Here is a 26636-nt window from a genome sequence, read left to right as displayed (position 1 = left end):
ATGTTGGGACTGTACTACACAGGGAAAAACTGGTGTAGGGAGATGGTTTCTGCCCTTGAAGTTCTTTCCATTTTCAAGGTAAGAAAATTTACCTGATACCTGGTTATTTGATTTGGATACAAATTCATGCTAAAGGGGACAAATACATGGTGATTCCTTATGTCCCAATAGAATATTTCCCTTGTGAAACAGTTTCCTTCCAGAGTTGTTTTTTTCCTGGTTGGAATATATAAACTTTTAGGGGAAGAGATAAAATAATCACATGGGTCAGCTTGCACTACTTAATATGTTAATTTAGTCACACATTTGAAATAACATTAAGAAAAATTGCTTTCCCCTCATTCTCACCTTTCACAGGCCATTTCTGTTTTTATTCTTGAGTGTCTTTGACACCAGTGCATTCCTTATATCTGGAGCCATTTTTGAGTCCTCGAGCAGGTTTCCAAGGTTCACTTTGCGTTTACCCTGGTCGTATGGTTCTGTCACCAGGATTTCATCCTGAGCCACAAGGATCCATTTACCAAACATTTGATTTTCATTTGTCCCCTAGTTGTATATTTATGATTCCACATAACTCCCTCACAGTCTTGCTTTTTAAAGTAATTTTCAGAGGCATGTTCATGGAGATAGCCAGTCCTCATGATTGTTAGGCCATATGACAGACATTGTCCTACATTTTTTTGCCTTTTTAAAAAAATAAAGCAGCTTTGTTGGGTTACTTTTTTAAACATTGAAAGCTGACATTGATTAATTTCTAGGCTTCTGTGCCATCCCTAAATTATACCTTACTATCCAAAGCAGTTATTGACAGAGCACCTGATCATATTAGTTTTTTTATTTTATTTTACTTTTTTAGAAACAAGATCTCATTCTATCACCCAGACTGGACTGCAGTGGCATCATCATAGTTCACTGCAGCCTTGGACTCTTGGGCTAAAGCAAACCTCATGCCTCAACCTCATGAGTAGCTGGGACCACGGGCCTGAGCCACTGCACCCAGCCTTAGGGTAGTAGCAAGAGCTCAAATATAAGACAAATCCTGCTTTTCTATGGTTCAATCTTGGGGGAGGGCGAATTTCTGGCCTCAAATTTAGATATCTATTCTAGCCCACATCCATGGACTTCCTCTTAAATGCTATCATCTGTGACATTTGCTCCAATGTGACACTAAGGAACTAAGTGGGTCATTATCGTTGCTCTCCCACCGTCTCTGAGGGGGACTCAGCTCCTGTTCTACTGAGAGGTACTGTCAGCCTTCACATATTCCCACATCAGAAATACCTTTATACTTTCGCACACAAATAACATTTTCAGTTTTGCCACAAAATTGGAGTGACACTGAATTGAATTGCGTTTGTTTAGACCGAGAAGCCTTGAGTGCCTGAACAGCTGGGCTCAATATGGCTGAGAGATGGGGGGACTTTGTTCTTACTCCCATGTACGCTGACTTCTGCCTTGGGATGTTTTCTGTATCTATTTTGGATTTTAAGAAATGTCAAAGTCAAACTTCGAGTCAAAGTGTCAAACTTTAAGAAAATGTACCTTTTTCTTGTAGCATAGCTAATACAATAGCTAACACATTTTCATTTTCAAAGTTCAGACATACCTAATTCGCACATTGTAGAGTCAGGATAATCAAGGGCAAAATGACACCCGTTAGAATCCAGTCTGTCAGGCACTGTCACGTGTGACTGATGAGAACAAAAGTCATATATGGTGACCTACTTCAAGAAGCCACTGTGTTTTCAATGTGATGCGTTTCCATAAAGTTAGGACTTCTTATGACCTGAAATTTGTCTTCCCTGGTATCTGCTGCTGTTTTTAAGAGTTGCCCAAAGACTCCCTTTCCTATGTTTGCATTTCTCCAGTGTCCTGTGGTTTTCGTAACAAAATGCAGTTTTTTTCTGGGCTCCTGAGAGTATAGAAGGCAGGTCTTTTGCTGGGTTAATTGCTCCTTTGGGGTCCTGGAGCCACCTCACACCCCTAGAGAGTAGAATTGGAACTAGATTTACAGTTTAAGTCACCTCAGGGGAATGTGTGATGACTGTAGAATTGTTTTCTTAGCTGGAAAGTCAACACAGTAGGATTTACCAGGAATTCCTTTTCCCACTTGGTTTAGAAAAGATAATGTGTGAAAGTCTCATCTTCATTACTAAAAGCCTCTTTTTCTCTGCAGGATCAAAGTGCTTAACTTTGTTAGTTGAAATCCACCCTGTTAACAATGTGAAGGTTCTAAAAGCGGTGGATAGCTACAACTGGGTACAGGTAAGGAAGCATGTCATCTGTCACTTATCTCACTAATGGTGTCTACAGAGTGTTTTCTTACATGCTATCACACTCAATACTCAAAGCAATCTCATAGATGGGTACCGGCTAGAAGTATCAGTTCTTCTTTCACAAACATGGAAATTATGAACTCAAACCTAGCTCCTCTGACTATTTATCATATCATCACTTGTCTGATAGTAATATAATATTTTTATGATAAAATATAGAATATTAAGTGCACATTTAAAGTAAGCTTTAAAATGATAGATTAAATATAATATTTTTATGATCAAATATAGAATATTAAATGCACATTTAAAGTAAGCGTTAAAATGGTTGATAGATGAAATGTCTATGATTAAATGACTTAATCCCTGAATTTATCAACTTCATGAGCTGATACAGAAACATGGCATGTATAATGCAGGTAAAATAGATCTAGTCTGTCCTCACTACTTGCAGACTCCATATTTGGAAATTCTACTCACTAGAATTTATTTGCAGTCCCCCAGATTAATCCTCCTGGTGCTTTCAGAGTCATTTGCAGACATATGATAAGTGGTGAAAAAATTTGAGTCCCCGACATACATGTACTCAGTTGAGGTTGAGCACGGAGACGCTCTGCCTTCTTGTTTCAGGGCTCATACTATAAACAAGTGTTTTTGTGGTGCCATGTGTCAAATTTTTGTGCTTTCTGTTTGTGATTTCACTGTTTAAAATTACCACTAAGTGTAGAGCTGACTAGTGTTCTTAAGTGCAGGAAAGCTGTGATGTGCCTTACAGAGAAAATACCTGTGTTAAATAAGCTTCCTTCAGGCCTGAGTTATAGTGCTTTTGGCCCCTAGGTCAATGTTAATGAATCGATGATATATGTTAAATAAAGATTAATACATAACCTTATTTTATGCATGTTAAGTAAAAAGTTAAGTAAAAACATGCATAAAATATGGTTATGTATTAATCTTTTAACAGGAATGTTGTGACCAGAGGCTGGCTGGAACCCATTCCTGTGTGGGTTTGGAACATAGACACAAGCCTGAGTGTTAGAATCTTAAATGTTGGCATTCCAAAAGATCAAAATCCCTAATCTAAACCCGTCATTTTTAAGTTGCAATCACAAGTACAGGATAGTTAGTAAACCTGAGTGTTTATGCTGGCAAAAGATATGTATGTTGCTACTGCCTGTTTTGTTGTGTACGTTGGTCTCTGAAGTATTCTGTTGTATTTTTATGTTTCTCAGATAAATCTTATTTTTAAAATGTCATATATATATATATATATATTTGCAATGGGGTCTTGTTATGTTGCCAAGCTGGTCGTGAACTCCTGTCCTCAGCAATCCCTCTGCCTCACCCTCCCATGTAGCTGGAACTACAGTGTACACCACTGCTCCTGGCTAATAAATACCTTTTCATAAATTTTCAAGTATTTGTTTCCGGAATCTAATTATATTAATTAGATTTTGATTTTGTTGAGCTTGTGATTTTGGGGATTTTAGACGTTAGGAATTGTCATCTTTTGGGATTGCAGTATTTGGGATTATGACATTCCAGACTGTGTCTTTTGGGATCCTGATTGGCCTCCGTGCGTCTCCCCGGCAGCAGTGGTTCAGTGTAGTGTTGGTGGTTGCTTTACAGAACACAGCCACTGGAGATATCAGCAGGGTCACAGCTTCATTTCCCTTCGCCTAATTTTACATTACATCAGAACATCATTTCTTTTGATCTACCTGGAGTCAAATTGTGAGATACACCACATCTGCCTCTTCTCCCTCAATTCACTTCTAGCCTCCAGCCATCAGGTCTCCCTCTTCCAGTGTGTGAGGACAAGGGGCTGTCTCACCTCTGCTCTGGATCCTCCCGGCTCCTGGCTCCACTCCTCCCTTCCAGGCAGGGCTGGGCCTGGAGCCCAGCGGCATTCTTTCACCTCAGGAAGCTACTCCATCTGGGTTGTCATCAGTGCCAGGGTGACAGGGACAGAGCATGTGTCCATTTTCTGGCCTGTTCCTTTGGCTTCCTTACTATCTTTACCTAGGGCTGTATAGAGGTGGAGATGGGGACAACTAAAGGCACTTAGAACATAGCAAGGGAAAGGTTTTAAAAGTGCATGGTTGTACATGTGAATACATGAAAAACTACCGAAAATCGCACAGGTTAATGCAGTTAAAATGGTGACCTTTATGTTATGTGAACTTTATCTCAATTAAAAAATATTAAAAGTACACAACACATGAGACCATCTGTAGACCAAAGAAAAAGTCCCTGTCTAAATAAAGTAAAACCGGTCCTTCTATAGTGGACCCATCTCAGTTCCGAGTCCTGTCCCCTGATCCTCATATCTCTGCCTTTGGAGAGAAAAACTCTTCCAAACCTCCATCTATGGCAAATCCCACCTTCTCCCTCTCTTTATTCCTCCCTCCCTCTCTCTTTCCTCCAGACAAATGCCACCTACTGTCCCTCAGGTTAGTCTTCCTTGGAATCTATCTCCTTTCTCCTGGTGCCCTCTAGTCCATTCCTAAGTCTCATGGGCAGTGTCGACTTCCTTCACAGAGGACCCCCAGCAGGATAGTGGCAGGGGTTCCAGTATGAGGTGTGCCTCCCTGGTAGGTCCAGTGGGAAATTATATACCCCCCAGACACCAGTATTCTCAGGATAGCTCCATATTTGTGAAGATAACTATTTTGCTAAATAAACATAATCCGGGTAGATTCCTATTTACAATGTAAAAACCCACCTTGAGTGCTTTTGTAGAGCTGTGTCTGAAGCCTATGTGTTTTTGGGCTTCTAGGCCTTGCTCTAGGGCTGCCTCATAATAGAAAAACAACAGCCACGTGAATGGGACTTTCAAAACTGTTCCCCCTCATTGCCACCCAAAGACTGAGGAGAGGCCTAGAGGCTGGCAGCTGCTGCTTATCAGCACCTCAGTCCACCCCTCCTTTCTCAGCAGGCGTGTCCTGGCCACCTCTACAAACCCGGCAGCCCTTACTGTCTCCTGGAGGAGCGCCTCCTTATTTTGAGGCCCTGAGCGATTGTGCTCCCATCATATATGCAGTGTCACTCATCTTTGTTTTTCCCCAACCCAATACACGAAGTATCTTAATGTGTACAATTTCACAAAGCTTGAAATAATTAGTTCCATACTATTTTTGTAGCTGAACATTGCTGTCTTTTTATAATTTTAATGTTATTGCCATGCAGAATGCCATATAGTTAATGTTTTGTTTTCAATCCTGAAAGAGAAACTCAACTGTAAATCCTAAAAAGCAAGTTGACCAGTTCTATTTCCAATTTCCTATGATGAAAATCTAGGATATTGGGTAATATATTTTATCATAAATTTTTCCTGGTTTTAGTGAAGGTGATGACTGTCAAATTGGGACATAAAAAGTTATGTCCTTTCATAATGATTTCAAGTTTTAGGAGAAAAAGGACCAAATTCACGGGTCTTTCATGCCACAAAATGAAACGACTGATTTATAGATACCCTTTCACTGATGACAGAACTAAGTTGCTGGAGTCATGCTATAACCAGTTTTCCGCCATCATCACAGCTGACAAGGTCAGGCCCTGTGTTGCTGGGAGCCCCTTGGGAGCCCCAGAAGGAGGCATGTGATGGATTAAGCTTTTTGTTCCCAGTGGCAGTCATTCCGTGCTTTGCGGCTTGTAAATCCTTGACCCCACGCCACACTGTGACTCACTGTCCTTTCTTGGAAAGTCCCTGGTTATCTTCTGCTTTGTCTCTTGGATATGAGAATGTGTTTAGTTGGCTCTCAAATTACATACTGGGGTTAGCTGCACACAAATATACGTGTATTGATCACTCTTTCTGCATCTACTCATAGGAAAGCAAGTGTCAATGAAATCCAAGTCAGGGGGAGGGGAGAAGGGATGGGTAAATACTCAATGGATACATTACATGGGTACATCCCACACCTATAACTCTGACTCAAAATATAAAAAGTGAGTTATGTAATCAAAATGTACGTACCCTCACAATATTCTGAAATTTAAAAAAGAAAAAAAAGAACATTCTGCATAAATATTGTTTGCCTTGTTTCTGATATGCTACAGAATCAGATGTCTCAAACAGGAAATACCATCCCTAGAAATAACTTCAACTTTAGCATTACAGTTTATTTTATTTATTTTTTAAAATTTCAGATTAATATGAGGGTACAAATGTTTAGCTTACATTGTTTTCATTTCTAAAGTAAAGTTGAAGTTGTGTTTGAGCCCTTCACCCAGGGGGAGTGCTGAACACCCTCACACTGTGCCCATTAGGTGAGATCCCACTACTCACCCTCCCGCTACCCGTCTCTCCTGGCCCCTTCCCTAGACTATACTTGTGTTTTTCTTTGATGTGGGCTCGCAGCTGTTTATATATTGGTTTCATATTAATATTGAATACATTGGATACTTGTTTTTTCATTCTTGTGATACTTTACTAAGAAGAATGTGTTTCAACTCCATCCAGGTAAAGACAAAAGATGTAAACTCTCCATCTTTTCTTTTTTTTAAATTGTTTCTGCAATTATTTTTTTTATTTCAGATTGGTATGAGAGTACAGATGATTAGGTTACATTGTTTGCATTTTTGGTTTACCTTTTTTATTTTTCGGTTTTTGGCGGGGCTGACCTTAAACCCGCCATCATTGGTATATGGGGCTGGCACCCTACTCCCTGAGCCACAGGCGCTGCCCACATTGTTTGCGTTTTTAAGGTAAAATTCAAGTTGTAGTTGAGCTTGTCATCCAGGGAGTGTGCTGCGTTGTTTCCCCGTTTAAAACACCCTGCTCTCCTAAGCCTCTTCACTTCAGATGGAATGACTTGATGTTCAGGAAATACAACCCTTTTGTCCAATTCTTTACCCCTTGCTCCCAAGATGGTCTATTGCTCAGCCTTCCTTTCACTCTTAAGCCTTTGTGGAGTGGACGCTGCTGCCTCCTCCCCGTTTTGGTGCCTGTTTGAGCTGCTGCTGCTTGGGAAAGATCTTTCAGAGTCTGGCTCAGGCCTCTCTTTATGTGCTGTGTTTGGTACCAGTGTTTTGTCTTTAGCTTTTGTATGCAATTATGCTGTCAATCTGTTTTAAGCTAATGGATTGATGGACTTGTTTATGATTGTGATATTTTCTATTAAACCCAATATTTATTTATTTTTTAATAAATCATAACTGAGTACATTAATGCCTTTACGGGGTACAATGTGCTGATTTTACATATAATTTGGAATGCTTAAATCAAACTGGTTAACATAGCTTTCACCTCACTTATTTGTTGTGTTGAGATATTTATACTCTTAATAGTTTTGACATGTACCCTTGCATGGTGCACAATAGGTGAGGTCCCACCAATTACCTTCCCTCCTATCCATCTTTTCTTATGGCCAAATAGTACTCCATGGTATACATATACTAAAGTTTGTTAATCCATTCATGGGTTGATGGGAACTTGGGTTGCTTCCACCCAAATGTGGAAGGTGTGAATTGTGAATTGAGCTGCAATAAACATTCTAGTGCAAATATCCTTATGTTAAAATGATTTTTTTTCTTTTGGTTAGATATCTAATGATGGGTCATGGGATCAAATGGAGGGCCAACTTTTGGCTCTTTAAGAATTCTCCATACTTCTTTCCATAGAGGTTGTTAGTTTGCAATTCCACCAGTGGTGCAAAAGTGTTCCTTCTCTCCACTTCCATGCCAACATCTGCACATTTGAGATTTTGTGATGTGGGCTAATCTCACTGGAGTTAGGTGACATCTCAAGGTGGTTTTGATTTGCATTTCTCTGATGATTAGGGACAATGAGCATTTTTCATGTGTTTGTTGTCCATTCATCTGTCATCTTCAGAAAAGTTTCTGTTCAAGTCTCTTGCCCACCTATAAATAGATTGTTTGCTCTTTTCTTGTTAATTGAGTTCTCTATAGATTCTAGTTATCAGGTCTTTGGTAGACTTATAGCATGAAATATCTTCTCCATTCTGAAGACTTACTGTGCAGAAGCTTTTTAGCTTGATCATATCCCATTTATTTATTTTTGGTGTTGCTGCAACTGGCAATGGGATCTTCTTCATAAAATCTTTTACCAGGCTAATTTTGTCAGGAGTTTTCCCACACTTTCTTCTAGGATTTTTATTGTTTTGGTTTTTGTCAGTGGTGAGAAATGCAGGTCCAATTTTGGCCTTCTGCATGTAGCTAATTGGTTCTCTTAGCACTATTTATTAAATGAGATTATTTCCCCCAAAGCATACATCAAAGATCAGATGGTGAAATGTGACTGGGTTCATCTCTAGGTTCTCTATTCCTTTCTATAGATCCTATGTCTCTGCTTTGTTCCAGTACCATGCTCTTTTGATCCCAATAAAGTTGTAGTAACCTGAAGTCTGATAACATGATGCTTCCAGATTTGTTTTTATTTCTTAGAATTGTATAGCCTTATAGTTTAAATGAATGGTAACAGTGTTGTACCTGAGATCAGTTTTCCCTGGAAAACTAAGGCCCTGAGAGTTCCTTTTCCTGTTTGCTTTGAGCTGTCATGTGTGAGTGCATGCTTGTGGTTTCCCTAAGCTATTCTGTGGTTCCTGGTTCCTTCCATGGTCATATACTACAGTGATCATGTCAACTTTTGGAATACAGTAGAACCTCTATAAGTTGACCACTTAAGGGACTGTAATAAACTGATCAATACACAAGGAACAAGCCTACTGTACCAATATGTACATGTGATGCATGTCCAGGCTATGAGAATTAGGTCAACTTAAGGAGGTGGTCAATGTAGGTAGCTGGTCAGAGATGAATGTTCTATTTTATTTGTGCAAGCAAGATAGTTGCTTATAATTTTGATCAATTTCCTTTTTACAGTTCCTCTACCCATATGTTGAAAGCCATCCTCTTCCAGAGAACCATCTGTTACTGATTTCAGAAGAGAAATGTAAGTTATCTTTAGGTGATGTATGGGAATTTCTGAATGCCACAGTCTCCTAGTGAAGTGTACAATGTCATTGAATCTTCTTTTTTTTGAGACAGAGCCTCAAGCTGTCACCTTGCATAAAGTGCTGTGGCTTCACAGCTCACAGCAACCTCCAACTCCTGGGCTTAAGCGATTCTCTTGCCTCAGTCTCCCAAGTAGCTGGGACAACAGGCGCCTGCCACAACACTTGGCTATATTTTTTGGTTGCAGCCATCATTGTTGTTTGGCAGGCCCAGGCTAGATTAGAACCCACCAGCTCTGGTGTATGTAGCTGGTGCCTTAGCTACTTGGGCTATAGGTGCCAAGCCGTCAATCTTCTAATTGTCCACTGGCCATTGCCAAGGCTCCAGAGAACTAGAACTTTGATGTCCATTTGAGATCTGGAATCCCTAGAGAAGGGCTCTTCCTTGGTCCCCTAAGTGTTCCTCAGGCTATATTCAGCTCCCTCATCTGGAGAATGGCGGGCTCTTACATACACAGGCCAGCAGTTTTGTCAACATGGTAGGGTGTTGCCCAGAGCAATTGTCACACAGGTCATTTTTGCCTTGTTTAGTCCATCCTCCTTTGGAATATCTGTCACAGCTGATAATTATAATAAGGGGAGAGGACTAGGTGAAGCAGGCGGGGAGAAGGCTTAAGTAGCTAGACGAGTTCCATGGCAGACCTTGAGGACACACACTTCCTTGGACAAATTCAGGTAGAGGCAAGTAAGATTGAGGATGATATTTTTAAGTTTAAGGAGGTTGGGAAAGACACAATTCTTTTTTTTGTTGGTGCTTATCTACTACGCTGTCTTTCATGTTATAATATGAAACTGCTGGTTTAGTTGGAAGGACAGGCCTGAGAGTCTAGGTTTGTGTTCAGTTGGCCTTGTTCAATTTTCTTTCTTACATTTTTGTAGCTAGAACCAGCAGAGGTAAGTATGTCTGAATCTAAGTTGTGACTGATAGAAAGGGACTATCTATAAATTGACTCAGATTTCAGGGTTTTGTTAGTTTGAATTTGGCCCCTATAAAAATACCTCCCCCAAATACCTTGTATAATGAGTTGTCTGTCTGATATGCTTACACAAAAAGTGTTTGGTTTTGGAAATTGAAGATAAACTCTGGTGATGAGCCCTTGTTGGCCCTGTGTATGACTGACAGTACAGGGGAGGCAAAGGCCATATTGAGGGAACCTGGGAAGAAGAAGGACTAAATGCTTCATGAACCGTTGATACTGAGGGGCAGAGTAAATGCGGGCCTTTTTCTCTGCTGTAAAAGTAGCACTGTAAAATAGAGAAAGGTGGTTTTTTCTTCTCTATCAGGAGACTATTGTCTGTGACAATGTTGTTTTGCAGTCAGCTGTTTAATTTGAATTGATTTTATAAAAAATATGTTTACAACTGTTAGGCAACATGAGTACTGAAGGTTAATTTATCTTTTTTGTTGTTTCTTTTTTTAAAAGATATTGAGCAGTTTCATATCCAAGTCACCCAGGAAGATGGAAATAAAGTGGTAAAGATTTGAAATTCCTTTGCTTCAGTGTTTCTTCCATAGAGAGCTATGTTTCTAGGCTGTTTATAGAGTCATGTTGTTGATATGCAACGTTTTCTATATTTGATGTCACTCAAATGGTAGTCTTGCTATTGTAATGTGTGAAATGAAACAAATATATATGAGGTTATTGTATCTCTACTTCAGCCCTCAGCCTTTGGGAGTCTTTCCACAGCTTTTACCTTGCCCATGCAAATCTATGCAAGCTTAGGTATATACATGTGGAGATTTAATTGTTTTTACCAAGACAAAACCATAATACATATGTTTACCTGATTTTTTTTTTTTTTTGGCCGGGGCTGTGTTGGAACCTGCCACCTCCGGCTTATGGGGCCAGTGCCCTACTCCTTTGAACCACAGGTGCTGCCCTGTTTACCTGATTTTTTATTTGCTTTTTATGTAATATATTAGAAGTATCCCTAAGTTACTAAATAGAGCTATGAGTGATTGGCTGTTTTTTTCTAATTTTTATGCGTATGTGCACACATAGATAACATGGGCTCATAACATATATGCTGAAGTTTTGTGTAGTGTCATTATTTTATTTTTGCTTGTTTTCCACGTCTCCCTTTCCTTTTTACCGCTGACCTTTGTTCACAACCTGGAATGTATCCTTTCATACTTCCTCCATCGTTGTGTAATCTCCTACTCCCATCTCTGGCACACCCAGAGGTTTGCTTATTATTCATTGCATTCAATTTTGTGGACTCGCCTACAAGTCGACCAGAATAGTTCCAATGCATTCTCTCTAGAACACATAATAGTCTTCAGTGTGAATGTCCGTACTTTCCTAACCACTCTTCTGTGCACGGACATTCACTTGACTCCCAGTTTTCTGTCTTTTGCATCGTCAATTGTCTCAAACATTTTTGTCTCGTTTTATGTTTTGGTTTCTGTATTTCTCTGGGCTAACTCCTCAGGGACAGATTGTTGTGTTGATTGGTATATTCATTTAAAAAATTTCAACAGATTGTGCTGGATTGCTTTGCAGAAAAGTTGTTAACAATTGACAATTGTAAGAGTACCTTTCCCTCATCTACACCTTCAATAGATATTGTTTACCTTTTCAAAAATTTCCAGTTTGATAGGTATAAGTTGATATCCCATTATTATCTTAGTCTGTATTTCACTTAATATTATTGAGTTTAAGCCTCTCCTCTGTTTATGAGCTATTTAATCTGGTTTCTGAAAATTAGTTATATCCTTATCTCTTTTTTCTACTAAACTATCTTTTTCTTGATAATTTTCTTGATAATTTAAGATATTAGTACATTATTGACATTAAAATGATTTCCTTCAATATTTAATCTGCATTGAAGTAGTCTTTTGCTGAAAATTTTAAAGTTATGTGAACAAAATTAAAATAGAAAAAGGAATTTATTGATTATGTATTTGCTATTAAAAGTCTCAAATCAAGAAGTCTGGCTGGAAATTTACCAGTAGAAAGTATGTGCTTTGAGCTCTGGGCTACCAGTGGCCATCACTGACTAAGAGGATGGGAGCATCAGCACAGGATTAGGGGTCAGAAGAGGGTCAGCTCACGAGGAAAGACTAAGGCTGGATCCCAGGGTCAGGGAGGAGAATTTAGAGCAGAGACTTAAGTAAATAAGTTGGGGTCAGGAACTGGGAATGAGCATAGACAGAGGACTGGCTAATAGAAGAGGGTGTGGGCGACCAAAGGGAAAGACAGAAACAGAGACACAATGGGAAGAGCAAGAAGACACCTGGCAGCAGCCCAGAAATGATCCAGGCAGCCTTGGCGTCCCTTCATTTCTTTTCCAAGAAAGGAGCACTTCTGCCCCCATTCTTAACAACTTCGATAAGAGCTTTTTACAGCAGTGTGCAATCCCACATATTCTCTACAACGTCCCTGCATGATAGGGTGGTATTATAATTATCCCTGTTTTTATAGAGAAGACAGCAACCAAGGCTCACACAGGTGAGGTGACTCTAGAGAGGAACAAAACTGAGTTCTGAACCTGGATGGGCCATAGTCTGATACTCATGTTCTTGTCAATGTGTGCCTTTATCTGGAAGGTGTATCTATCCCAACCCAACAAATTTCAGAAAAAGTGGAAAGATTTTCCAAGGTTTAGAGACAGATGGGTACTCTAGGATCTTTCCTGTAGCATCACTTTCCTCTGGCCTAAATTGAATGGACCTGGGCAAGCAAGAAACAGAAGTATACAACCTACTGTCCCTTTATGCCATGCTGTGCCCTCAAGTTCCAAGTTAGCCTTGGTGGAGACATCTTTTAGGATTAATGAGAGTTTAGGCATGAATATGGCTAATCTTGGTCTTCCCCTTCCCCCTTATTTCTTCTTTTTTAATTTCAGGTTCATGCAAGGTTACAATATTTGCATCTGTTAGGTAGAGTCTCTCTTGAAGCTGTGCCCTGCACCCTAGAGGTGTGCCATATACCCCTACATTGTGCTTATCAAGTGGGAGCACACCAATCCCCTCCTCTCCTCCCCTCCCCTGTTCCCTCTCCCCCAAACTCGATTAAACCCTTCCCTCATGTGCTCTTATTTCTTCTCCTATCTTTATTCTTTACTTACTTATCTCAATGTAAATTCCTTTTGCTTGATAAGCATTTGGAGGAAAAATGAATTCTTAATTCCTCTGTCAAGTTATTTTGTAGTTGGGTGATGTACTGAAAGGGCACTGTCAGGGTGCCAGGTCATTGAGATTCCAGGCCATGCTGAACTAACTCTGCAGCCTAATCCAACTTCTCTGGACCTCGGTTTTCTCACCTGTAGACAGAGTGCATTACATGGCTTCTGGAACTTCCTGATTCTAGGGTTCTGCAGTTCTTTGATTTTGTTACTTAGTGAAAAAAATATTTTACATGGGTAATACATAGTATCCTTGGCAATTTACTCTTGCACACCTATTTCAATTTTCTTCTTTTGAACATGCATTTCTTGAATACTATTATATGCTCAAAACAATCAAGACATTGAAAATAGAAAGGTTCTGTAGAAGAGTGTATACTCATGGGGGAGCCATACAGCATTAACTAAAATGTAATTGTAATAGAAGCGTAACAAAGCACTATGGGAACACAGAGGTGAGGAGCTCTGCCTGCATCACGAGGAGGTAAAGGAAAGCTTTGTGCAGGAGAGCAATGCCCAAGTCAGGTCTTAAAGGATGAGTAGTTAAGTATTGCTGAGAGATGGGGAACATCATCATACTCACTGCAGAAGACATAAAGGTAAGAAGCAGGCCCAAAGCCATGTGGTTGGTTTATGGTCAAAAAGGGCTCCTTGCCTAATCACTCCTAGGCCTAAGTCTTTCATTGGCTTCACAGCCTCTGTCTTCAGCAGTGAAGGTTTCTTGGCTGCAGAGTCCTGAGGGTGTTATTTATAGACAAGGAAGTTATGAATCTTCTATTCATGTAGCTGTTGATTTGTGGGAGGTGTGCTCTTGCCTTCAATAGTACCAGCCTGTCTGTTAAACTAGGAACAAGAATAAAATAGTGTATTATAGAGTATTCAGGAAGAGGAAGTCATGAAATGATCTCTTAAAACTCTTCTGGAAAGATTGTCTGTGTGTGTTGAAGTTGAGGGAAGTGCTAAAAATAAACTGTGGAAATATTTACATGTGTCATACAGACATGGGAAATAATTATGATTCCAGAGATGTTTTCCTTTAAAAGTTATTTCTGTATAATTTTTTCCTTCTTTAGGTGATTAAAAATTCTGGCCATCTGTCAAGAGACAGAATAGCTGAGGATTTTGTTTGGGCTCAGTGGGACGTGCCAGACCAGAGATTATACTACATTGACCTGAAGGTGAAAACTCCTCCATGGGCACTCCTTTTTGTAGGAATAATTTGATTTACATATCATTGTTGCGCTTTCTTAATCACTCTATTTTCATTGATGTGAGCAGTAAAAGAAGGTTTATTAAAAACAATGAAAGGATTTTCATTATTGTTTGCTTTGTGACTGCTTCCTTTTTTTTTTTCTAGCTTTTTTTTTTGTAATAAGTCATTCTATTTTCTCTTAGAAATCAAGGAGCATCTTAAAATGCATCCAGTTTTATGCTGATGAGAGCTTTAACTTAATGGTAAGTCCAAAGAATGATCAGACTACAGGAAATTTTATTAAGTATTGTCCCTTTTTAAGAGAGTCGTTGTCACAAACAATAGCATCTTAGCATTCTTGATGTTAGTCACTTGTATGAGCAAGTGCCTTGCCATCTCAAGTCTTCACTTCCATGACAAATGCAACTCATCTAGGTTATTAGAACCCACACAGGAACTCTCTACTGCCTGCCTCACATTAAAGAAACAAGTGTAAGTGGAGAGTGGTAGGAAGTATGGGTGTGGTCTATAATAGGTAGCTTGAGGTGGTTGCAACTTATTTGGCCCAAAAAATTTGTGAGAGTGGTGGATTTGAGAGTAAAGAAGACAAGCTAATGGGAGAATGTAGTTTAATTAGTAATAATCTAGCATTATTTCTCCCAGTGCTATTTGGAATGTTAACTTTGTTGTGAGGAATCCCCAATATCTTTGTCTATGATGGACATTATTATTCTTCTTGAGTAGGTATATTTGAATCTAATACAGATTGGTATCATACCATTACAAGAACTTCATTCGCCCCTCCTGCCCTTTTGTTGGCTTACCTACTGTTCTCCTGAAGACACCCCATCTTCCTTCTCTCTCTCTCCTTCCTTCCTTCTTCCCTCCCTCCCTCCCTCCCCTTCCTCCTCTTCTTCCCTCCCTCGCTTCTTCCTTCTTTCCTTCTATCTATCTTGTAAAAGGCACTGCTTCCAAATGGCCTATTATATAACCCATTTATGATACATATCCAAGGCAAAGGTTACCAAGCATTAGCCCTTTAAGAAGTAAATATACATCAAACTTGTATGTATGTAAACTCCAGAATATTCCCAGTGGCCTTTCTGTGCTGTGAATTTGGGGTATAACCTCTAAAGGTAATGATGGTCAAATGGGCTTTTCATCATTAGGCAAGCACAGCACTGGCTGGCTTGTTCCAGTTGCTAGAACTGTCACCACAATGTCATTTTGGGTAGTCATTTTCTATTGATTTTTTTTTTTGACAGTTTGAAGTGTGCTTGGACATATCATTAAGTGACTCAGGATTTAAGTAAGTTATTTATAGATTGTTACTAATTTTTATAGATCCTTGTGGGCAAAATGATTATATTTATTCCTGATACATGTTATACAGATGAAAGGACAATTTGGTGTTCTGTGTGTTGTATCTTTTTTCATATTCTTGTTCTCTACAGGGAATATAAACAACTTTATCAAGAATGAACAGAATTTTCATGTAGAGTCAATTGTACTGGTTTCTTAGCCATTTATTTCTGCAGGGCATCTCATTAACTTTTGTATTTGGAAATGCTTTTCTCCCTGTGATTAAATGAAGGGTTCAGTGAGCCAGAGAGCTATGTTTAGAACCAAACATCAGCCTCCTTTTTTTCTTGCCATCAAGGAAGATGTCACTGGTCAACCCACTGGTACCTCAGCTGAGTCTATTGTATTACTCTTTTTCTTGTATTTCCTTTTTTACAGAAAAAGGCAGGATTTTTTTCTTTTCTAGACTATTTTATATGAGTAAAAACATGTGACACTTTTAAAAAACACAAGCCATCAATCTGTAGAAAGAAATGAAAGTCTTTGAATTAGAGCAATGATAATCCTGAAATGCTAAGTATTTCACTAGCCTTATTTTATCGTATATGAACATTTACTTGTATTTCTTTTGAAACAGTTCACAAAAGTTATCTAAATGTCCATTGAAAATAACATGTATTTTTCTATATTTCCAGTCCAATGCCATTTATGTACCATGTAATTTTTTTAATTACTAAATTTATTAACCAAAATAGCTATCTACCTAAATTTCTCAGGAACATGTTTCTACTTTTGTGGGTATATTATAGTAGTTGCTCACATCCTTGATGAGGGGATATTTTTAAATGCATTTGGTAATTTATTGTTTATGTTCTTAGACTTGTCAACTTTGGATGTGATTGTCGTCAATACCAGGAGAAATTATCCAAACATCCTACTCTGTGTGTTTTTACCAACCATACAGGTATAACCAGGGTTGTATTTATCAATTTATTCAACTGCCTGTAAGTTCTACCAAGTTTACTCATTGTTTAGCCATATGGATTCTGAAAATAAAATATATCAGGGCTACGTTCTGATATATTAATGATCACGAGGATTTTCATCTATCAAGTTTTCTTCTTCACTGGTTTTATACATTTTCTGTCTGTATCAAAGGAGCCATACGTAGTCAGCAGAGTTGTTCTTATTTGTATCATTCTAATAGACGGGATGGATTTAGTTAATTTATGTTTTCACACCCACTATCTTTTAACAAATGGCATGCAGTGATGGTGATGTGTTCTATGTCAGGCTTACTGAAGTCTTTGTGTTCTAAACTTATGTACCAAGTTTTAATAGTCATATCCCAAAGGATCCTTGACTACCCCAATAGTTTTTAAAAATATATATTTGTTTGTGTGGGACAACAGAACATACAAAAACAAAACATCAGCAGGGGCAGTCTCTGAACCCCCCCTCCCCGCCCCGGTATGTGACTGTAGGCCGTGCTGAAACCTGCTGATCTAACAATCAGAGATTGACATAAAGCTATTAGTATATAATATTCTGTTCCTTACTACCTGTTTATTATGGGTATAGAAAATGGAGCGGGAAAAGAGGAATGCTTAAAAATGAGAAAAGAATATGATTACATTCAATGAAGCTGGTGAAAAAACTGCTCCTTTAATAATCACCTAATTAACTCTAATAATGAAATATAATTTTTAATATCCCAAATAAATTGGACATTTACCACTTGAGAAATACTTTGACTAAAATTGCATTCCTTTAAAAAAAAGTACATCTGAAATTTACTAGGGGTAGACTACAAATGTCTTAACACAATAACTAAGAAAATTCTGTGAAGGCTATGTTGACCAGTTTGATGAAAGCATTTCAAATTGTATATAAAACCAGCATATTGTACCCCATAATTGCATTTATGTGCATAGCTATGATTTAATAAAAAAATTATTAAAAATTATTTAAATTTAAAAAAATATTAAAATTATTAAAAATTAATAAAAATTATTTAAAAATAAATTATGTCATATTTAATCCCCATTAAGGGAACATTTATCAAGCACTTAATATTTGCTAGATATTGGGAATACAATAATGAGTCAAACAGACCAAATCTTTATTTGGATAAGGGTCGCTATTTTGTGTTTATTTTGGACATTACATAAGTGCACTCATAGTATTTAAATAGATTCATCATAAATATTATGAATGAGCATTACAGAAAGCCAGGAGAGCATTTGACGGAGGTTTAATAGATGATACTAGCATCTTCAACTATGTTCTAGTTCAGCCCACCCGTCCTTATTTCTTTCCCCACAGGCATTTCATCCCATTTTGTTTTAGTCCAGAAAATCACCCCCTCTTCCACCTTACTACCTTATAATCCATCCCAGTTTGTCCTGTTCCTGGCCCCCGTCAGCCACAGAGTCCCTCTATACATGAGTATGTGGTCCTAGGGAGTTCAAGGAAGAAAGTGACCTTTCAGGGGAGACTTGAAGGATTGTTTGAGCTCACACCAATGGAACTGAAGCAGGGTAAGCAAGGAGGAGGGTTTTGGGAAGGAAAGCTGGAGAGGCAGACTGGGGCCAGACTACCTAGGACCTTGTGGATCATGGGGAGATTTTACATTTTTATCCTAAGAGTTGTGAGAGGTCATTTAAGAAGTTTTCTTCTCTTATTTTGAAAATGTTTAAGTTTACCAAAAAGTTCAAAAATATAGCAAACATCCATGTACCTTTTATTTAAAAAATCATACCATTTGCAGTGTTTGCTTTACCATTCTCCCCATATTTAGGTATCATTTTCTTCTTTTTGACCTAACCATTCAAAAATAAGTTGGAGACATTATAATGCTTTACCACTAGATAATTCAGCATGTGCCTCTTTTAGTTAAGGATACTCTTCTACATGATCTCCATTCCATTATCACTGAAAAATTAATTACATCAATAAACTTTATTTTATGTTCAATTTTTCATAATTATTTCAAAATGTCATGTGTACGCATATGTGTATATATGTATGCAAATAAATATACATATGTATATAACTTTTAAAGTCAAGGTTGCATCAAGATTTATATATTACATTTGGTCGTTTAAGCTTTGTAGTCTCTTTTAATGTGCAACAGTCTCACATCCTACCTCTTGACCTTGTTTTTCTTTTCACAACATTGAGTTTTGAAAGAGTCCTGGCCATTTGCCATATGGAATGTCCTACATTCTGGATTTGTCTATTTCCTTGCAAAGGCATGTGGCTTTTCCTCTATTCTTTACATTTCCTGTGGATTGGAAGTTCTACACAATTGTGTAAGGGAACAGTTAGACACAGGTTATGTTTTCATTGAGAGTATTTCATAGGTGATGTGAATTTCATTTCAGGAGACCTATAACATCAGGATGTCCTACTGTTAAAGACTCCGGTCATTTGGTTAAGTAGTAACCACTGTGTGTATCCCTTGTGAAGGGACATTTTAATTTCTGAACTAGTACTTTGTAGGGTGATACTTTGCCGCCATGTGACTATCCTTTTCCGTAATGACTTCTCATCTGGCATTTTCGTATCCACTGTTGCTTGTGCACTGAAGTTTTATAAGCAGGCGGTGACGTGAGTAGATAGGTATTTGTAAAATTTCACTGTGGCTGCTGTGTAAAGAATGGATTGGAGGCAAGAGAAGGCAAGAGAAAAAGTGGAGATGATTAGCATGAAGTTGTAGCTGGACTTTTGAGATGCTTATTGTTTAAACTAGGATGGACAATGGAGGTGGAGAGAAATAGATGCATTTTGGAGTTGGAACTAAAAGGACTTGCTATGAATTAGATGGAAAGGGACAGTTCTCAGGTTTCTGTCATCAGCAGGCAGGTGAACAGCTGTATCATTTACTGAAGCATAGCGGTTTGGGTGAGGCTTGGAAAGGAAGATCTTGAGTTTGTTTTGGGCTTGTTAACTAAGAGATCTGCAGGTTAGAAGCAGGGAAGAACTAGCAATGAACAAATGTGAACGTTGTCAGAAAGCAGCAGGCATTGGCAGCCCTGGGAGGGGGACAGGGTCAGAAGAGAAGACATAAGAATTAGATCTAGAAGTATAAATATATGCAAGTTAGGTCAAATATCTAAAGGAAAAGGAAAAAATAATATTTAAACAAAACAAGTGTGGTATTAGAGGAGCCCAAAGCAGAGAACTTCACAGAGGAGACAGTGGCTAACTGTAAACAGGTAGTGGGAGGTGGGTCTGGCAGGACAGAGGCTATGTGAGCTGTCTGTGTTGGGGAATTGGGGTGAAATTGTGATTGTGCTGAGTTATAGGGGGGTTGAGAAAGTCATAGAAGTAAGTGTAGACATAAGAGAGGCTGCAGCCAGAGGGGAAAGAGAATAGGGAACACTGTTTTTTAAGATGGTAGAGACTCTAGTCTAGGATCTTTGTATATTTACAGGATATACGAGTCCTTAGTAGATAAGGAAAAGAAAAAAGACTCAGCAGAGAGGAATCACTGGTAGGGTGAATGTGCGTGGAAGGTGGGATGGAGAGGGATCCAGAGCTCACATGGAAGAAGCAGGGCAGATTCTTCCCTGGTACTTTGCTTGAAATCTATTGGATATAAATAATCATTTTCGGCTTTAATTCTATGTGGCTTTTTATTCCTTTTCATTTTATTCCCACAGGAATTTCTCATGAACAGCAGCAGCTGTAACTTATAAATGGGCTATTTATGACATCTTATTTAATCAAATGTTAGGCTTATCTGGCATAAAACGTGAAAGAGTCTTTTTTTTTCTTTCTCAGCAGTGTCTGGGAGAGTAGAAAATGAGCCTACTCTTCACAGTCAGCTTTGAAATAGAAAAAATAAGCCAGTTTCAAATGGATGCTTCCAGCTTTGAGATGAAGCAAGCCAGAGAAGCAACTTTGGGTTTCTGATTAATAAGTTGTTAGTTCATGTATTTCCTAAAATGCTTTTCAAAAATGATTATCTTACCTTTGTTGTTAAAATGAAATTGATTCTAGCAAAGTAGGATTGGAGAAAGAAGCAAATAATTGAAGCCGGATATGGCTCCCTCTATAATAGCTTAATTCTTCCCTGGAGGCCAGGAAACATGGGCCATGTGAGGAATCAAACAGACCCAAGACCGTACACAGACTTTATTTTCATTATTTACACTAGTGTTAATAATATAAAATTTGACATTCAGTCGTCACATCTTGGTCCAGCTATTTGTCCTTTCAGCTTTACTTGCTACATTCTTGAAAGCATCTTTGTCCTAAATTGAAGTTGGCTACCTTCTCAGCAGTGGTTCTCAACCTTCCTAATGCCCGATGTATTTTCATTGTTACAAAGGGGTCGCGACCCACAGGTTGAGAACTGCTGTAAGGGATTAGAAGTTAGAATCTGGGCGATGGGCATGCTCATGAGCTCGAGGGTGGGCAGAAGCATTGCTGCTGTGGACAGGCCACTTGTGAATTATTTAACACTGTAGGTTTTTCTAACAGTTTTCTCACAGTAGGAGGGTAAATCAATCAGTCTTTCTAAGCATTGCGAGGAAAGTATTCTCATTCCTTCCCTGTCTGACAGTCAACTCTGAATCTGTACTTAGAATGTTTTTACATGTTCGAAGTCAGGCTATGATTCTTTCTTGTGTGCCCCTTATGGGGAGGTGATAAGTTGGGAAGTGTGTAAATTCTCTTTCCTGTTCATATAATTCTGAGAGTTGCTCTTCACAAGTTCCCAGAATTAGGCCTGTGTTTTAACATTTTCTAGAGCCTTTTAATAATGGCTGCAGTGAGATAATTTCCCTTGGAAAACATTATCCACAATAGTCTTCTTTGTCCAGATGGTTTCCCCAAGGCTAACCAACGCTGAGATGTTATCTTCATCATTGATGAATTTTATTAAACATCTCTGAATACACCCTTAAGAGCATTCTTTTTTTTTTTTCAAACTGTGACTTCCTCCAACTTGTAAATAGCAGCACAATTATTCTGGGATAATTACAATAGAAGCTAACCTTTATGGCCAAATATAACTTCTTTGCCAGAGTTTTATATACATTATCTCATTTAATTCTCATAAGAAGTTTATGAAGTCTTATACTTCTTTATTTATAGATGAGGAAACCAAGGCTTAGAGGATTTAATTATGAGACAATATAATGCTAAATGCCAGGATCCAAATCCAAATCTGCTGATTCTGAAAGTGGTTCTCAACGTTGGTTCATATTAGGATCACTTAGCGAGCTTTTAATACTGATGCCTCAGCCTCAGCCCCAGAGATTCTGATTTCATCTCTGAGGCAGAGCCTGGGCATCTGAGATCCCAAGTTTGTTTAATGTATTGTCAGGGTTAAGAACCAATACTCTAGAGCTATGTTGGCCAATGTGGTAGCCACTAGCCACATGTGGCTGTTTAAATGAAAATTAATTAAAGTGAAAAGTAAAAAGTAGCTCCTTGGTCACACAGCCACATGTAACCAGTGGCTACCATATTGGACTGCGCAAGGGTAGACCATTTCCATCATCGCAGAAGTTTCTATTGGGCATCCTCACAGACCCTGTGCTCACTCCATTTCCCCTTGCTGTGTCTTTTTCTCTCTTTGGGGTTGGGAGGTGACTCTAAGCTATGACCTAACAATTTGGAAGTACTTGCTTATGAGATCTGACTATGATTCTCGGTATGTGTAATTAGGTACATTTATTCTACATCTCGCTTTAATTTTCTTGAAAATGAGAAAACATGATAGCCTTTGATCTCTAAATGATGGTGTGCAAGAGATTTTGCTGGAATGAAGGTTATGCTCTTCCTTACTTTGCCAACATTTCATATTTAAAACCCAAGATAGATTCCTAAAAGAAGAATTACTACATCAGCAGGTCTGAATGTATTTAATCCTCTGCAAAAACTATTTTTCAGAGAGTTTGTACCAGTTCACTTTTCTACTGCTGGAGCTAGGACGAACATGCTCCCTTGACAGCATTCATTCTAATTTAAAGACCTTTGCAAATCTGAAAGGAAAATGTGGTGACTTGTTTTAATTTTCATTTCTTTATTACTAGAGAGGCTGATGTTTTTATCTTTTTTTAAAAGCAATTTCTTGCTCCTTGTGATTATAAAACATAAGGGAATGGATAAGTTGGTAATTTTTTGCTGATAATATGTTTACTGTATGAAAGTAGTCAAAGTGGTACACGAGACTTGTGTAACTCTTATAATTATTATTTTGCTTATGCATTGGTGATAGATAACTTTTATTCCCACTTGAGTCTGCTGTAATTTTAAAGAACAGTTATCACTATGTGCGCTGTAACCCATAACAGTAATTTTACACCTAGGAGAATTATTCCTATTTTATCTGATAAAGTTGTTCTTTTTTTGTTATTTGGCTTTTTCAAGATATTGCAATAAAATAGCCTTCTTAGAGGAAATGGGCTTTTTTTTTTCCTACCATGCCAGAGGTACCAGAGGGGTGGAATGGAAGGAATGCTGAAATCTGCTGAAGGACAGTGGTGCTCGAATCCACATAGCTGGTCTATACTAGCTCTGGGACTGACCGCAGCTTTCCTGACTCCCTGTCTAGTTGCTTTCTACCTGGCAATGTCCTACTTTGGTCAATAAACACTAGCATTGGAATCGAAGTCTCAGTAAGCCTAATGCCCTCATCAGTGGGCCACTGAAGGCAGCTGCTGGAGGGGATGTGCAGTTTTACACATGGAGGGGGTGGGAAGGCTGAGACTGTCCAGGACTGGTGAGGTCAGAAAAGTCAGTGCTCCTGTGGGGAGGCCACACTATGCTAAGAGCTCTCCTTTGGCCATGGGTCTGTGTCTTCAGTGACCCGAATACGAATGGGTCTGGCTCACCCACCACACTTACTCCCACTGCCTCGTAAGGTAGATTACACTTTGCCTCTCAGTCAAGATAAACAAGAAGACTTGAAGCTTTCTGTAAAATGAAGAACAGATTTTTGATAAACTAGTGTTCATAGTAGTCGAAAGGTGACAAGCTAGATAAGACATGGGAGGGCAGTGCATGCATATTGGAATTTCTAGATGCTTTGGAAACTCCAGACTCCCATGACTTCGTATACAGCGCTAAGTCTCTATTCATTTTCCTATCCTTTAATAGCCTACCACAATACATTGCCTACAGTGTATGTTAAATAATTATTGACTTGAAATTTATTAGCTTGTTCAGAAACCAATTCTAGAATTTGGGAAGCACGTGACATAAGATAAGGCAGGATATCTAAAGGAATAGAAACAGAGTTAAGTGACTTAGAGAAATGTACTTACCTATGACATATATTCTTTTAAACTGTACTAAACATTTTCTTACTTCTAGGAAGCTTGTGTGTCTGTTACAGCCCTAGGTGTGCGTCTCCGGAGCAAATCACATACTCGGTGTTTTACATTCATAAAGGTACATTTCATTTCTTTTTTACTTTTATGTAATTATTTTTTCCAAATAGTAGCAAATTAGATCTTAAGTCTTATTACCTTGCAATCAGTTTTTATCAGTAAGTTTTATATCTGTATACCTGTAGGTATAATTCATGTTTCCTGAAAAAAGTTACTAGTGGTGATTGCTAAGTCCATTGTTTTCACACATCATGATTCTTATCCTGGCCTATATCTTCTTCTAGGCCTGTGTAGGGATCCTAATGGAGGTATTCGCCCAAAGTGTGTTTGCTTTTTAGTCATAACTAGTTGAAAAGTATCTATAGATTTTACTTACAAACTCACACAGGATTTTGGTTAAAAGCATTTATGATCTCAGACCTAAACAGAGTTTGCAAATCTGAAAGGAAAATGTGATGCCTTGTTTTAGGCACGTCTTGTTTACTGACGTATTTATTCCATTTCACATATGTATGGCCCAAGATTTTGCTGTGTCACAAGTAGGGAAACAACAGTAAGAGGCCCAGCCGGCTCCATTTCTGCACTGGGTCACAGTGCGGCCTCTCCTAGTTTTAGTCTGAACCATGCCAAGGAGTAATTAGTTTGCTTGTTTAGTTACTCATAATTAGCATATATGCAGCACGTAATGTGAGTGGAGTTTGTTTCAAAGAGGAAAATTTTCACCAATATTAAAAAAATTTTACCAGAGTTTGTTATTCTGCAGAAGTGCCTAACCTCACCTGCCAAGGTTAGAGAGCAAAGTAAAAGGCGTTTGAGAACTTGGCAATGGAGAAACGAAAACTAACTTCAGAACTAGACGTATGTTTTATGTGCGTGCAGACTTTAATAGTCTTAGTTTGAGATTTCGTGGAAAATTTTCTTTTTTTTTTTTTTTTTTTTTTTTTGATCGGGACTGGGTTTGAACCCACCACCTCCGGTATATGGGGCCAGCGCCCCGCTCCTAGAGCCACAGGCGCCGCCCCCGTGGAAAATTTTCACACATTTTCCTAATGATTAATGTCATGATCAAAACCAGGAAATAAAACTTCCCGGAATATTAAGAATTAGAAAAGAGTTAGAAAAGAGAGTAAAGCCCAGCGCAGTGAGTGTCACAGATACCCTTCCTAACTAAAAGTGGGATTGTAGGTGACTGGGACAAGCGTGAGGGTCTGGGTGACTGCTTGTGTACAGCAGTGAGCCTGGGAGGGGGACCCCAGGAGTCCTCTGGTCTCTTCTACCTCTTGGGTCCTTCCCTCCTTGAACAATTCACCTCTTTTTGGGATCCATGGTTATATATAAGCCCAGAACAGCTACACGATTGTGACTGCACACAGATGATGTACCTTCAATGCTGCCTTTGGAGAATGTGGGGAACTATGAAATCTGGAAGTCAGAAGATGCTTGCTGTATCAGTTTCACAGTTACTAGAAATTAAGAGTGTTACCTACAGTCACCTTGGGTGGAGTTCGCATTCTTTCTCTGGCTTCGTGTTTTCTCTCTGCAGGACACAGCAAGACCTTCACTGCTGCTCTTGGGAGTGCTGGCTCGCACCTGACGAAGGGTGTTACTTTTCTCAACCTCGGTGGGTGATGGAGAAGGAGAGATGTGCTTCTGCTAGGACCACTCCTTCCACACACGCTGTGCCCTCCCTCCTTCTTCTCTTCTCTGTGTTCCCCGTTTCTCATGCCTCCTTGAGACTCAGGTTATGATGACAATCAATAACCCTTTTGAAGCCCGATGGGAGAAGGTTTCTCTGGAACACACCTCTCCCTCTTAACTCCATCATCCTTTGGGTTATGGGGTGTGTCCTCCTTTTTAGGGAGTCTAGGCTATGAGCGTTATGGTAGCAGTCTTAAAAAGCCATTTGTTTGTTTAAAAATGATGACTGTGTATGAGATGTCCCCTAATAGCCTATAAGAAATAAGACATCATGCCTCTTGATTCTTGAGAGGATGGGGCTTTTGGGAAATTGTCTATTTCTTATTGCTAATCATGCAAATCTTCCAAGTCTCATTAATGATTTATAGATCAGCTTGAGTGAGTTGTTTTCATTGTGTAAATTTCATATTTAGCTCCTCGATAGTATTAAGTTTGAACATATAAAGGGAATCTTTAATGAAGGAAATTTGAAGAGTTTATTGTACTTCCCTCCTGAAAACTGCTCTTTCATGCCAGCTAGGATGTGGGGCACAGACAACTTAGAGTAAGGAATAGGATTGTTATTTGCCTAGATAGGACATGGCACAATATTTTTAAAAAGAAAACTTCAAGGGCGGTGCCTGTGGCTCAGCGGGCAGGGTGCCGGCTCCATATACCGAGGGTGGCGGGTTCAAACCCAGCCCCAGCCAAACTGCAACAAAAAAATAGCTGGGCA

At 38.9% G+C, this 26636-nt stretch overlaps 1 protein-coding gene across 1 annotated transcript in view; it reads left to right on the top strand.

Annotated features, from left to right (window-relative positions):
• The first annotated feature begins 2099 nt into the window (after window positions 1–2099).
• The window catches only part of GSAP (gamma-secretase activating protein), a 66624-nt gene continuing 42087 nt past the window's right edge, over window positions 2100–26636 (top strand). Inside the window, exons 1-9 of the mRNA XM_023519171.1 lie at window positions 2100–2265; window positions 9123–9192; window positions 10678–10727; window positions 14455–14559; window positions 14777–14836; window positions 15839–15882; window positions 16754–16839; window positions 24207–24284; window positions 25767–25844. Coding sequence (XP_023374939.1) covers window positions 2128–2265; window positions 9123–9192; window positions 10678–10727; window positions 14455–14559; window positions 14777–14836; window positions 15839–15882; window positions 16754–16839; window positions 24207–24284; window positions 25767–25844 — 709 coding nt within the window. The 5' untranslated portion in view covers window positions 2100–2127. The remainder of the gene's footprint in view (window positions 2266–9122; window positions 9193–10677; window positions 10728–14454; window positions 14560–14776; window positions 14837–15838; window positions 15883–16753; window positions 16840–24206; window positions 24285–25766; window positions 25845–26636) is intronic.

The sequence above is a fragment of the Otolemur garnettii genome, unplaced genomic scaffold (genome assembly GCF_000181295.1).
Source record: "Otolemur garnettii isolate 467f Iridium unplaced genomic scaffold, OtoGar3 scaffold00005, whole genome shotgun sequence".
Classification (NCBI taxonomy): Eukaryota; Metazoa; Chordata; class Mammalia; order Primates; family Galagidae; genus Otolemur; species Otolemur garnettii.
This window is presented reverse-complemented; position numbering and strand designations above follow the sequence as displayed.